The 14,555-nt window shown below is 33.0% G+C and overlaps 1 protein-coding gene across 9 annotated transcripts in view; it reads left to right on the plus strand.

Moving 5' to 3' along the window:
• The window catches only part of LOC120327522 (patatin-like phospholipase domain-containing protein 7), a 41,569-nt gene that overhangs the window by 9,171 nt on the left and 17,843 nt on the right, over positions 1-14,555 (plus strand). For 7 of the 9 annotated variants that reach the window (XM_078114640.1, XM_078114641.1, XM_078114642.1 and 4 more), the window contains 21 exons: positions 286-373; positions 1,224-1,315; positions 1,746-1,873; positions 2,862-2,942; positions 3,689-3,826; positions 4,644-4,812; positions 6,651-6,781; positions 7,323-7,389; positions 7,815-7,895; positions 8,299-8,456; positions 9,128-9,188; positions 9,811-9,884; positions 10,169-10,235; positions 10,718-10,840; positions 11,271-11,381; positions 11,723-11,845; positions 12,503-12,636; positions 12,979-13,110; positions 13,630-13,756; positions 13,832-13,930; positions 14,350-14,488. In XM_078114640.1, coding sequence (XP_077970766.1) covers positions 286-373; positions 1,224-1,315; positions 1,746-1,873; positions 2,862-2,942; positions 3,689-3,826; positions 4,644-4,812; positions 6,651-6,781; positions 7,323-7,389; positions 7,815-7,895; positions 8,299-8,456; positions 9,128-9,188; positions 9,811-9,884; positions 10,169-10,235; positions 10,718-10,840; positions 11,271-11,381; positions 11,723-11,845; positions 12,503-12,636; positions 12,979-13,110; positions 13,630-13,756; positions 13,832-13,930; positions 14,350-14,488 — 2,323 coding nt within the window. Of the gene's footprint in view, positions 1-124; positions 374-1,223; positions 1,316-1,745; positions 1,874-2,861; positions 2,943-3,688; positions 3,827-4,643; positions 4,813-6,650; positions 6,782-7,322; positions 7,390-7,814; positions 7,896-8,298; positions 8,457-9,127; positions 9,189-9,810; positions 9,885-10,168; positions 10,236-10,717; positions 10,841-11,270; positions 11,382-11,722; positions 11,846-12,502; positions 12,637-12,978; positions 13,111-13,629; positions 13,757-13,831; positions 13,931-14,349; positions 14,489-14,555 lie in introns of those variants that run through there. The other 2 variants (XM_078114638.1, XM_078114644.1) reach the window with 2 other exon arrangements.

Consider the following 14,555-nt stretch of genomic DNA (forward strand, 5'->3'; position numbering starts at 1 on the left):
TACTTCGGGAGCACCCCACATTGGTTTATTTGTGGAGAGACTTATTCAGAGCAAACAATTGAAGAACTCATAAATATATTTGAAATGAAATTTAAGCATTCATTTATGATTTATTTTTTGTGATGTTTAGAATATTTTTTAGAATATAATATATAAATATATAAAGAAATCAGAATGTCACTCTCTGGTCGTCCAGGAATGCTGTTACTTGCATGGGACACTGCTTTACTTGCTATCGTATACCAATCTTATCAATGTGTTTATTATGTTTTTGAAAATCTACAGATGAGCCTCTGGGTGATGGTTACCGCGACGATCGCTGTCATAGCGATAACAATACTACATTTTTTATATAGAAGAATAAAAATTCCAGGTAGGTGTGTTTTTCCAACTGTTACATATCATAAACTAAACACTTCTTATTTTTATAACAGAAAACAGCAAAATTTCAAAAATTTTAAATAACCAACTGCAAAGTATTCCAACCCTCTTAGCTTCTATGAATAAACTGTATCATAAATTTAAAAAAGCAGCTCCCATCAGTGTTAACACTTTTGCTATTGATTTTGAATTTTCAAGTATTTTTTTTATGTTATCAGCTTATTACTTTGCATTAAAAGGTATCACTAGTGCCATCTTGTCAATAAGTTCCCGAGTTCTTGATACTTAGTTTTAGTGAATCTTAATTCTAATACCTATCCCATTTTTACCGACTGACCTTGTCCTGAAAGACAGCAAATACTTGGTATCTAAAATGTTGTTGTCATCAACAACTCATTAATCATTGATAATGTATAATGACAATAACCTGTCTTTTTGTACACTGGTGGATCGTTATGTCTGCGGTGCTCTAGAGCAGGGGTGTGGCAACCTTTATCACAGGAGGGCCAGATAGAAATAACTGGGTGAAACCGCGTGCTGCGCCTTTATTCAACAGTCATTCTAGTAGTTGCAGGCACAAAAATTTATCGCACATACCAAATTAAATTAAAAACTTGTTTTGAGGGCCACACATTCAAAATTGGCACTTATTCACGGGTCGCACAAATTTTCCTTGAGAGCCACATTTGGCCGGCGGGCCGCAGGTTGCAAACACCTGCTCTAGAGATATAAAAATTATGAATATGAAAGATCTCACATTTCAGTAGTCATTGAGTGATTTTTCTTATTCTCATATATTGCATAGTTTAACTAATTTTAATCCAATCTTTGTCATCTTTTAGATATTCGTATTCCAGAATTGGAAGAAAATCGTCAGTTACGGTTTCGTAAAAGAGATAAAGTTCGATTTTTTGCCACAAAAGTTTTAAGAAAGGTAGATAATTTTTCTTTGATTCATCTCACTCCAGCCAAGATTGTTAAAGGCGGGGTACTGAAATTCCTAATTGCTAAGTCAGACCCTAACAGTTAGCATTTTCAGCCAGAAACCGTAAAATGTAGGTTTTCAAGAGTTTTAAGGTTCTAAAAAGCGTTTCGAGCTCTGAAAATTGCTATGTGTGATACAGAAAATGCTTTTTTTCATTTTGAAATGGGGGTTTGCGACCTGCATCCCCCCTTGGTACGCTCCTGGTTTATGGTGATATTTGATAATCTCAATCTTTTTCTCATCCTATTTTATAAAATGAGATCTCCCATTCCGTAGGCCATTTTTTACTTAAAAGTAGCTTTTTTCTTTTTCAACATTTCAATTATCTTTTATTTGTCATCTTTCAAAATTATTACAATTCTTACAAACTACTCACCAGGGTAAAGATGCAGCAAGTCGATTGCAACGACAAGCATCTGCAATTAAGGAAGGCGTATCAATACCTGAATACAGCAGGTCTGGCAGAAGACTGAGAAAAAGGGAAAGAATGCTTATTCTTGCTAAAAAGTATGTGGAATATTTTTGTATTGCAGTATTTTTAATCTCTTTTAGGGAGCGGACCCCAATGAAACGTTCTAGAACTGGCATGAGTAAACTACGACCCGTAGGCCAAATCCGACTCGTAGGGTAATTCAATCTGGCTCGCCTGATGCTGCCACAATCGAACTAAAACCAAATGTTTCAGCTAAAAAAATAGATCAAGAAGTTTGTTGTGATTACGATTAAATTTGGTTTTGGCACAAGACCTCTTGATAGGTTTGTGGCCCGCATGAATATGTTGTTGTGGCCAGCATTGGGCCATGGCCCACTGGTTGTGAACCAGGGGCTTATCGTGATATTAAGAAGCTCTACCAGACATGGGCAAACAACGGCCTGCAGGACAAATCCAGCCCGCCTGATGCTGTCACGACCAAACTAAAATCAAATTTAATAGTAAGCTAAAAATAGCTCCAGGAATTTGTTGAGCTTGGGATAAAATTTAGTTTTGACACGAGGCTTATTGGTTCCCACTTTTGCTTCTGTAACACTGTAAAGATTGTTCATAAAATGTAACTTTTAACTTCACACTTACATGGCCTGCCAGTGTATGTGTGAAAATCTTTTGGCCTCTGGTCTAAAAACCTTGTCCACCTCTGTTCTACAAGTTTGAAAAAATCCCGTGCAATAGTTCACTTGTTGTCCTATTATTTCCGTTATATTTCCGTTATAATCTATCCATACTTCTAAAAAAATTTTTGCACCTAGCATCGTGCCCCCCCTAACTGGTCTTGGCCCCTTCGGGATGCCATGGATCCCCGGTTCGTGACCGCTGGTGTAAACTATAAATACATACATACAAAAGCAAACCTTATACTCTCAAAACAAATTGTTTCACTATTTCGCTAACATGATTTGTTTTTGTTCATAACTGCCTGATCATTCACTTATTTAGTAATAAAGCTTTCAGGTATTCAAAAACAAAATGCATTCCCATATTTGTTTCCCTTCATTACAGACAATCTCATATTCGGAATTCTTTGCCTACCTGTGATCAAATGAAATGGGGGAGATTCCACCCCCTAATATTTTCATCTTTGTGGGTATCAGGACTTATGGGATAAACTAAATATCCCATCAATAAAATATTTTATTTTGTTTTTAATCCATGTTCTTGTTATTGTAATACTTATTCTTACTTTTCGATGTGGTCCATGTTTGTGATTTCATTTTCGAAGTATTTTGTAATATTTATTGTAAGATGGCCTGCTGACAAGTAGAACAAGCGGCCATCTTGCAGTTATCCTTGCCTCAGCAAAAGCCTGAATGTTTTTGATTATTTTTTATATTTAATATTTTTTTGATTTGTTTGCCTGATTTTATTAAAAACGAATTTAAATTTTCTTTAAAAAAATGGTATAAAAGCTATAATTCTACTGTAAAGATTTTAAAATTCTAAAATAAATACTTGGTTGTACATGATAAAGTATACAAAAAAATATTATATTCGTGTCCATAAAGTCCCTTAACAATTTCAATTTGTTATGAAGTCAGTACTCAATATATCTTAATCAGGTTTGTACTGTAACTGTTTTTTAAACAGTAATTGTTCAAGTATTTTTATTTCATTTAATACATTTGTGAGGACCAAAACAATATTAATAAATTTCCTTTTGCAATTTTGCAAATTTGCAAATTTCAAAACGTTATGGACACTCTATTAATCATTTCAGCGTGAAGGTAGGCACGAAAAGCCTATACTTGTTATTGAGCTGCAACACCTATCATCCTGTTATGTAATTTTAAAAAATGAAAAAATCGATTCAATTTCTAATGTTTTTCAAGAATGTTCCATGTGAAGCAAGATCCTCCAAAATTATTAAAGAAAGAACTCCCAACCTCCATGTTAGAACCTGATATATTGAATGAAGAACAAAAACCTGATTTGCCAGAAGAAGTTATGTATCTGCTACAGAGTGTTAAGTAAGTTGTATTTTTTTTATCCCAAATTAAAGTATGTGTACCAGGTTAGGGTCAGGCCCTAATTTTATTCCGATTTTCCTTATTTTAGTTCTATTACGACTTTGGGGACTGTCTGTGTTAGCCAAGTGAGTTAACCTCCTGCCCATAGGTTTCAGCCCTTTGCACAACTTGATGTAAAGTGGGCGAACAAAATTAGTTACCTCCATATTGGTACACGCACTTCTGGAGCGCCTATCATTCAGTCATATACCTAACCTGTCCAGGAAATAGCAAAACAGGGCTTGTATACACAAAATATTCTTCAGCAATATGCTTGCATAGTCGCACATGAAATCCCCATGGAATAAATATAATCAATATTAGTCAATTAATAATACTTGACATTGGAGTTGCCCTTAGTGATTTTATTGATTTTTAGAATCTGGTAATCAAGTGTAGTTGTATATTGGGTTCTGTTCGTTATTTATTGCCTTGTTGCCTCGAATCCAGAACAAGTAATATTTGGACACTTTCATTAATAAGATATCACATTCCACAATTTGAAGTTGTGTGTTATGTACCTGTAAAAACCTGTACCTGTAAAAATGCACGCAAATCAGTCCAACATGAAACGGCCACAGTTTTCTCAATTTTCATTTACAAAAAAGTCATTTCAATATCTCCTCACCAATTTATTTTAGTTTTAGAAGAATATCATCTCCCATTATTAGTATCGAGAAAAAGCGCTTTTTAGGATACATATTCTTAGTAGGATCACCGTTGACTATAAAATATTGATCCATGTGTAATTTATGAAGCAAATTTATTCGTTTTTCAGAGTTTTCGGACATTTTGAAAAAGGAATATTTCTTCAACTATGTCGTCACATGGAGATTTTAAAAGTAGAAAAAGATAAATATTTATTTCGGATTGGCGATCCTGATGAATATATGTACGTGATACAAGATGGACAAATTAACTTATATATATCGGATGATGGACTTGAGGTTAGTCTGGCTTTTTATTCCAAAGTTTAATAGGATTTACATATTTATCCCGGGGGAGAGGAAAGGCGATAATACAGCAAACCTTTCACTTCTCAAATTAATCAGTACATCAAGTGACTACTCATAGTCTGGGTAGAAGTGTGAAGCATCTCATGCCGCTCTTTAAATCATTTTTGAAACTGTGGAATCTCGTTCGTAGAACACCAAGCATTTTCCCTGACAGTGTTAACTGGAAGTGGTTCAATTTTCATCTTTGTAGTAGTGGCAGTACATTCACATATAGATTTTAACATATCTGTGTTTGGTTGTAACTCCTATCCCAATAATCATTTTGTCTTTCAACTAAAGGCTCGCAACCTTCTCTTTATGCAAGCTAACATACAAATAAATTTCAAAATATTTAAACAATTTAGAATTCTGACTCATTTGTTTTGCATAAGCTTATACCATGAGTAACAAGTGGTTCATTCACATAAGCTTCTCATACAATAAAGACTGAGTTGCTGGGAAGATTTGAGTCATATTTTTCTAATGATTCATAGTTATTGCATAATATCAAACCTCAAAAAATTATTCATTGACATGCACTAAGTAAAAATATTGCTCCATTTATTGTGATGCAATGTAAATAAAGACCTGACAGATCAAATAAATTAAATTCCACAAGATAAGGATAAGTGGCATAAGTTTCACAAAATGGCCACTCCTTCAGTATTTATACAACACTCATTATAGATGGATTGGCATCAAATATTTGATCTAAACATTTAAGTACAATTCACAACTAAATTTGTAGTAATAAGTCCTATCTACTAAGTAAAAAATGATTTGTCTATTCGTTGTTACGCAATCTGAATAAATATTGACAGATCAAACAAATTAAAATTCCTTGGGATTGGATTTCATGGAAAGTATCAAAGTACAAGGTTATTTGGCGTACTTGAAATATTTTGACTTGTGTTTAAATTGCTTTACTCAGGCAGCAAAGGCAGTAATCATTTTGTTGAAATGGTTTATTTACCATACAATCAGTTTTTAAATATTGTATTCGGAAATTCGATTTTTATTGAATCACACTTCATATTCTCCCCTAACCATTTCCATATGCCTAATATCTATCTAATCTTGCCCAGAAAATTTCATTGAACCTTGCTATATTATGGTATCACTACTCTCTAAGTCATTTTTTTTCTAAATCATTTCAAAAATGGATGCTCCCTCAGTATCTAGATAACACACGCATTGAGGTTGGATTGGCATCAAATAATTGATATAATTATTTAGGTACAATGCACAACTAAATTTGGAGTAATACCTTTTTAATCAATAATTGTAAAAATAAGAAATGACATATATTCTCTTCCCACGAAATAGCAAGCATATAAGTGATCAATATTCGTTATATCAGAACTTCTTCAGACAAAACAAGATATTTCCTGTTTATATAAGTTCTATCTTGTTGTGTCTAAAGAAGATAGACTATGATGTAATGAAAGCTTATAAATAGACTCAATAGTTCGTGGAAAGAGATTATACCATTCTTCTTATCCATCACTTTCATGCTATCTTGTTCAAGCATCCTTATGGCAACTGACATGTACAGGTGCTCCCGAAGTATTCTTATCAAGATGGCGCACAACCTGAACATAGGTACTAGATTAGGGACTGTTCAGGTTGTGCATCATCTTGGTACGAATACTTCCGAGGCGCCCACATACAGACCCCTAGTATGATATAGACAAGGAGAAAGGCCTGCAGTTCAATACACAATACCCTAATTGTAAGATATTGCATAAATACCTCACTGGGAAGTTATTTGAATTTTTGTTTATTTTTAGGTGAAACTCAGTGAATCTACAGCAGGAGAAAGCATTCACAGTCTGTTGAGTATCCTTGATGTTTTAACCGGCCATTCTGCTCCTTATAAAACTGTATTTGCAAGAGCTGTAGAAGATTCCACTGTAATTAGGTGAGATTTTATAGAGCAAATTCTCAAGGCCAAAGAAGTTCTGTCAAAATTAAAAAAATGATTCCAAATTTGAGGGATGTCCGAACCAATTAAATATTATAGGTTATATATGGAAGTAGATGTATTGAATTCAGGAATAATTTAGAGCTATTGAGATTTTTCATTCAGTATGAAAATATCCTCAGTTCATTGAGGTGTATTAACCATTAAAAATATGAACATTTATCCCGTATTTAAAATTTTTGCATATCCTATATTGAACTTTTACACCCAATTTAAAATATATTTCATATTTTAAGCACTTTCAATCATATCTATTTATTTCAAAAACAATGAGAGCAATCTAAGCAATAAGACTATCGTGAAGGTATCACAGTATTTTGACATCCACTCTTAGAACTATTCTATTAGAGAATTCAGAGATCTGCTGGGAATATGAATGTTCAGATATATAGAACAATATAAAACAATTTGATGTTATAGAAATTTTCAAGTACTTTCAGATTTTATTTATTTAACTGAATATTGCCTATTTTTTCAGGTTACCTGTCAAAGCTTTTAATGTTGCATTTGAAAACAGGAAAGATGCTTTGGTTCAGATGGTGCAGGTGTGATTCTTGTTTTGAATATTTTCGATCCCTTTTCATCCTCTTGTGTAATGTAATGTTGTTTGATTTTCCTGTTATTAAAACCGTAATGTCGTTTTGTTGCCTGTGTAAATGCCCTCTGCCAAGTTTGTATTTACAGAATTTCAGGCTTGTTGTACTTTTATAATTCAACAATAATAGATTCAAATTGTAAAAAAATGATATCAAATAAATTAATGTAATTTTTGAACTTTTATTGTTAGTTATTTATATATGTCAAGTCAGCTTTTCATCTATTCAAGTTTTTTAGTATTTTGTAGCTTATTCTTTTACTTTACTATAAATTTATTGCTAATCATGTTATTACTTGACTTAGGTTTGCTCAGGCTTTTTCTCAATCTTTATTTCAAGCGTTTTGTGAATTAAAATGTCTTTCTGTTACACAGGTCATCATGACAAGAATGCAGAGAGTCACATTCCTTGCTCTTCATAACTGCCTCGGACTTTCTCAAGAGTTACTCAATCCTGTGAGTATGTAGATTGTTGCAACAATTTTGGATTTCAGCTGAGCACCACACGAGGGCGCACACTACATAGTAGACAATTGGTTGAGGGAACGTGGAGCTAATTGAAAATAAAAAAAATTGTTAGATTTCATCTTGCCCGCCTTATTTTGAATATTTTCATTTTTTTATTGTTTAGAGATTGCGATTTCGTCCACATATTTTGAACATGTTTTTCGAATTAAACATACTTTCAATTTACTATCTGTTATTTGTAGCTCATTGTTAATTAGTTATTTTCGAGGTGGGGTGCGAGACGTGATATATCTAAAAAAGGGGGCGTGGCTTAAAAAGTTTGAGAACTACTACTTTATTCAATTATATCTGTATAAAATTCTGACTTTGAAATTTATTATTTATTATTTAGGTAAAAAATGGCAATGGAGGTCGACTCTCCATACATAAGTTATGTCAATCACAAGATTCTTTGGGTTCTCTGCTTAGTCAGCATTCACAGGAAAGTGATGAGTCAGCAACAGATATTTTGAAAACTGATACAGATCAAACAGATGCAGCTGTATTACAGTAAGTGGCTTATTTCTTTTTCTAATATTGTAAATCATTTATTTGCCTGAATAAATCTCTAGACAAGTATCCACTGATTTGTAAGAAGCTAAACTGGACTGGACTCTTGGCCGCCCTGAGAGGGCGCGAAGAAGTCCTCTGCTGGCCTCATTCGTAGGCCTTTACTAGCTACCTTTTGTGATGACTGTGTTAATTTGAAGTTATTCTTTTGTCTGTTTGACTTTGTTTGTTTATTATTAAACATGGGAACAAAATAACCAGTCTAAACCTAAAGCAAAGCTTGATATCATCAAAAGTTCGAGGAACACTGTTTTAGACAAACTGGATTTTTCCTATTCTGTATGTATACTATGATGAGTGATATTTTTTGAATTTTTCATCATTATTATTATTCACTCTTGAAATTGTTTGGAGTCCAAGAATGTCCAAAATTGCGCTAGGTGTAGAGATTTCTGATTTCCTTTGCACGGTTCCTTTTTCATATAAAACCTACTCTGGTCTGCCTCCATCTTGGGCACATTTGGAAATTTACACATATTACATTCTTCTTCATGCGCCTAATTTTTCAAAATTCTGAAAGAAGAAGAAAAGCCAATTCAAATATTTTTAAGATTTTTAGTATTGATATTAATAAAGAGCATTATTATTATTAATTTATAATTTTCTTTCAGAAATGAAAGACCAATTGTTAAAGAATCTCTACCAAAAGTTAAATCAGACCCAGTACTTCAGGTTAGTACTTTGCTCTATTGAGTGACACACAAGAAACTGCTCTATTGAAGTTTATGTTTAGTACACAGAGTTGCTTTTTTATTCGATATTTCACACTTTGTACTAGATGGATAATCTATCACTTGTTCATTAGAATATATTCCTGAAGTTCAAAGAGTTTTTGTCAGTTTGCTATTGCCTTATTCAGGGCTTCCCAATTTTTTAAGCTTGTGAACACTTTAAATATATTAAGATTTTTTTGCGACCACATGTTCTGTGTAGCGCGTCGCTTCTCTAGTTTTACGAACAAATGTTATGCAAGAAAATCATAAATATTTTTACTTTTAATGCCTCCCTTCAAGCATAACATTCAATAATTAAGGATTTGACACTGTTGTCTTTATCGCTTTTAAACACTCCCCAATCGAATTCTCCTATGAGTTAATTAGCACATTCCAAGCTTTTCAGTGTTTTATTTTCCCCACCTGGTTTTAGTTCTTGATACTTAATTGGTACATATTTTAATATTTATATAATATCACATTATTTTGGTTCAAATTTATTAATAAATTTTCCGTGCAATTTTACCCAAAATAGTAAATATTTTGTTAAATTTGTTTTAAATAATATTTCTTGCTTCTAGGAATCAAAAGCTAAGCAATTGAGATTTGGAGAAATTGTGACCGTATTCGATGACAACGATAATATTTTCCAGAGGTAGGAAAGTTAATTGAACCAGCAGGTTTATTAATTACAAGTTGGATTTAGTTTTGTTAATGGAAGAATAATTCAAGTATTCCGGTGGTTTGAACATTCAAAGAATTCAAAATTCTGAACTCAATTTGGGCAAATCTTTTATATTTTTTCCTCATAAAATTCACGTGTTTTTATGTTGTATGTCATTACTTAATATTCGTTCAAATATTCTTTGCAACTCAGCGCATTGTTCATGTTATAGTTGAATAGTTTTTCTTATTTTATTTTCCATTTATTTCCTTCAGACAAGCAAGTCTCCCAAACACAGGATCAAAGAAGCATATCTTAGATGAAAAAGCGAGTTTAGATGAGGTAAATGGGATTAGATAATTAGGTCGTTTGACTAGTTTCTCTGAAAAAAATTTTCCATTCATTTACTCTTTCTGCCCGGGGATGAATTCAAAAAGTCTTGTGGAAGAAATTTTACTTTGTATTACAATTAATTTTACTATTTAGTTATTATTAAACGAAGAGGCAATACTTTTATCACCATTTTTGAATCTTTTACTCCGATTTCTAAAAGGAAGTTTAAAAGGGGTTTACAGGTTTTTCTTTTACACATAAAACGAAAACAAGCATCCAATGTAGTGTCAAGAGCTGCTTGCCTTTAGCAGTGATTTTAATAGATGCATGAACAAAAAGAGAATACTTTTATGACAATTTTTTCTTTTTTTTTCTGTTGAATATTTGACACTGGTTTCAGAGGGTTTTGAGGTTTATCACTTTCTTGAGAAAGTTTTCCTTTTGTGTGTGAGATGTAAAGACACTAAACCAACTTTTCATTTTCTGTTCAGTTTGAAGATCAATTATCGTATCAATATATTCACCGGGATAGTACGACATCAATATCAAGTGGGGAAACACCTGGACGTTGGTCGAGTAACCGACCACAAGAAAGTTGGGAAGAAAGAAAATCGGTGAGTTGACTTAGTCGTTTTCCTCTCTGCCTAAATTGAAAAAGTATTGAGTCCTAGGTATTGCTGACCTTTTGAAACAAACTGCAATGTCGCATGGAAATTTATATGGTTGGGTGTCATTTAAAAAAAACCTTACCTAAAACAGTACAGCCCACAGTTTCCAATATTTTTTTATGCATTTCTCCCTTATATATATTGTAAATATATATATTGTAAAAACACCTCACTCAAATATAAAGAAAAAATTGGTTTGGGGAACACTGGTGTATCTGGCGTGATGTCTAAAATAGAAAACCATTCAAATCATTGTTTTCGAAACTTTCCTGCATTTCCTTTATATGTCCAAGGTTCTAGAAAGATTTCACTCTTTCAGAGACATCTATTCTTAGCTTGTGCAAATCATTGTTTGCAAAAAAAATTGTTTTTTAAGGTAACCGAGTTGAATGAACCTGAGATTCTGGATCTTGTTGTCCAAGATTTGATGATTGTGTTTGGAATTGAAGACGAAGAAATATTGAAAGAAAAAGTTGTTTTGCTTCAGGTAGCGTTTCAAAATTATTTTATTAGTATTTCAAGGTTGAAACCAGGATCATAGCCAGAAGTTTTCAAAATTTCTAATTGCCAATTAAATCGTGGAATATGTTGGTCTCGAGAGTCGTGAGGGTCTGAAAAGCGTTCCAGGGCTATGTATGATACAGGGTACACCCCTGGTTTAAACGTGGACTTATAGTGGTAGCGTGGGTATATATCTCTGGTCCAATGGTACCCCCCTAACCCAGGGTTAAATATCTTGTGTAGAGCCTTGTTCATATGGAAATGTGAGAGCAAAAATTTATTTCCAAATTTATTTTTAATCTCAAACCTTCTTTCTTATACATCCAGGTACCAGAAGGTTATGAACTCATCCAGGAAGGAGAACAGGATGTTTCCTTGTATTTTGTTGTCACTGGATCATTGTGTATTTATCAAGCAATACTGCAACATGACCCTTGTGCAGATCATAATGTAAGTTGTCATTGTAAAGACATAGATTCGAATCTAGGTGTTCCTAGATCCGATTATGAAGCTTATAACCTAAAATGAAATCTGTTCTCAAAGAGATTATTACCTATAAATTGCATTTCTATTCTGAAAATTATTTCTTTCTGAAACATGTTCTTGGTTCTGTGCAGAATATATTTACTAATTATTCATATTCTCTATCTTATGAATTTTATCATGGTGCTGAGAAACATTTTGTTTTTTGATCACTATAAAATAAAATTGATAGTTTATAATTGTAATGGACAGTGTCATGTATTGTGACTTTGTAGCGTGTCCAGTAGACTATGTTTTGATTGGCTGCATTGTAACTCCATGTGTATTAAGTTCTTGATTCTGTCTGTCGCTCTCTTAGTGTGCCTTTCCCCTCGACTGTGTTATACTGATCCAAATTTGAATAAATAAATAATACAAATGTATTATTACAAAGAGTGTGAAATGTTAATTTTTGTGGAACATGTATTATCTTGTTAACTATTTCCATATCCAACCTAGACTGGTAATTATTATGAGAGAATGTTGTTATCTTCACAATTTAGCTTCATAATGGCTCGCAAAAATAAAATGAAAAATCCTACCACGTTCTTGTAAGCAAATATCTTTAAATTCTCCATTTTTCAGGTTACACTTTTCCATGCATTCCCTGGTATGTTGACGGGACAACTTGCTGTATTAACTGGCGAACCTTCTTTCTTTTCTGTACGAACTGATAAAAATTCTGTTATTGCTTTGCTGAAAAGAAAAGACTTTTATAAGTAAATAATTAGGAATTGTTAATGGTTTTGTATGTTATGAGTTCAGATTGTTGTAAATCGTTATTCAAAATTTTTATAGGACGAAGCGCCTTATATTTTCTATGTAGCAAGATTGTAATTGTTTAATGAATTTTCGTAGTCAATGATGCTCAGATGCCGGTCTCAATGAGTAGCTGTTGTATTTTTGGGTTGATATTTTTATATAAAGATTTCTTGATTATTGCGTTCAAGCAAAAACCTTACTAATAAAAGTGCAGACAGTAATATATGATTTCAATGAATATAAAAAGTTCAAAAAGTTTACCAAAATTGTATAGTCAATTGTGTTTTGTTAATTCACAGTATAATGCGAAAATATCCTTGTATGGTGCTCAATACTGCCCACACGGTGGTGCAAAGAGTCAGTCGCTTCACTCGACAAATAGATTTTGCTCTTGATTGGTTAATGGTGGAAGCCGGAAAAGCTGTTTATAAGTAAGTTCAATATTTTATGAATTTAAAAACTCATACCTAAGAACTAAGTTACTTACATCACTAAGTTTATATCATATAGTCAAAAATGTATTCGAAAATTTAGTTACAAGCAACATCTCACATATCAAAGGCCATGTGTGCAATTGTGAATGTAAATTTCTTCCCATATTGTTTGAACTATTGTTAGCTGGACTTATTACAATTCAAGCATGTAGTTAGCGAATTGAATTGCAAGCAACATGCAAAATGTATTCAATTGTGGATAGTAAATTTTTTGATGCCCAGTACTGCAGTTTCCCAGACAATGTTCAATTCAAGTTTTTTTCATGTGTTTCAAGTATCTATTGCTATTCACTAACGTTTCTGTCTTGATTAGTCAGGGATTGCCTGAATTTATTCGGTTAGCACTCTTACCTTCATTTTCAGTTAGTTCTTGGATACTTGTTTTGGGCAATTTAAAATTCCTTGTTTATATCATAAATTTGTAAAAATGTGTTAATTTCAACCTCTGCGTTTCAGGCAAGGTACTACAAGTGATTGCATGTACATCATACTACACGGAAGGTTACGATCAGTTCATGAGATTCATCCAACCGGAAAGAAGGAATTGGTTTCTGAGTTTGGAAGAGGTGAAATGGTTGGAATGGTGAGTATTCCTTGCATGTATTAAGTAGTGGATTTGCTTGAATTTTATTCAACTCATCTCTCGTATTGTTTTTAGATGGAAGCTCTGCGAGGCACAAGTCGAGCTGTATCTATGCATGCTGTGAGAGATACAGAGCTGGCTAAGATACCAGAAGGATTGCTGAAACATATCAGAGTAAGGAAATCAATATATATCTTCATAATCTGATTTGAGAGTACTGCTGCACACTAACACAAATGTATTTCTGTATATTTTCCTTACATTGAACACAAACAGGTTCACTGTGCTAATGCATAGAGGAATGATGGTTTCTTAGTCAAGATTTGTTAGTCATATTGTACAACTAAAGTTCATATAGTTTCAGTAGTTCTCAGAATTTCAATGTTCGCCCATAACTTTTCTCAGAGATGAGTCTTTTTTACTTCTGATTGAGTGCACATAATTTTGATTAGAAATGAGTTTCCTACATTTCTGAGTGAGTGCGGCTCAGCTTTATTTGGGTGTATTCTTATTAAAAAAAGAATATATTTCGTTTTTTCCAATTTCACATTGTTAGCTTGTGATCTTGATTTAAAAATTGACTTTTTTTTCAGCGTCACCATCCAGGAGTCGTCTCACATCTTGTATCTCTTGTGTCAGAAAAACTTCTTGGTTCGATGATGACAAACAGACCAACATATAGAAATCATCCCGGTGAATTGTTATCTCATAAACAACAAATGGCTGAAGAGAGTAAGTAAAGATATACCGAAAATATTGTCATTTTATCTAGACCAGGGTTTTTCAAACTGGGCCCTCT

Source organism: Styela clava, chromosome 7 (genome assembly GCF_964204865.1).
Source record: "Styela clava chromosome 7, kaStyClav1.hap1.2, whole genome shotgun sequence".
In the NCBI taxonomy this organism is placed as follows: domain Eukaryota; kingdom Metazoa; phylum Chordata; class Ascidiacea; order Stolidobranchia; family Styelidae; genus Styela; species Styela clava.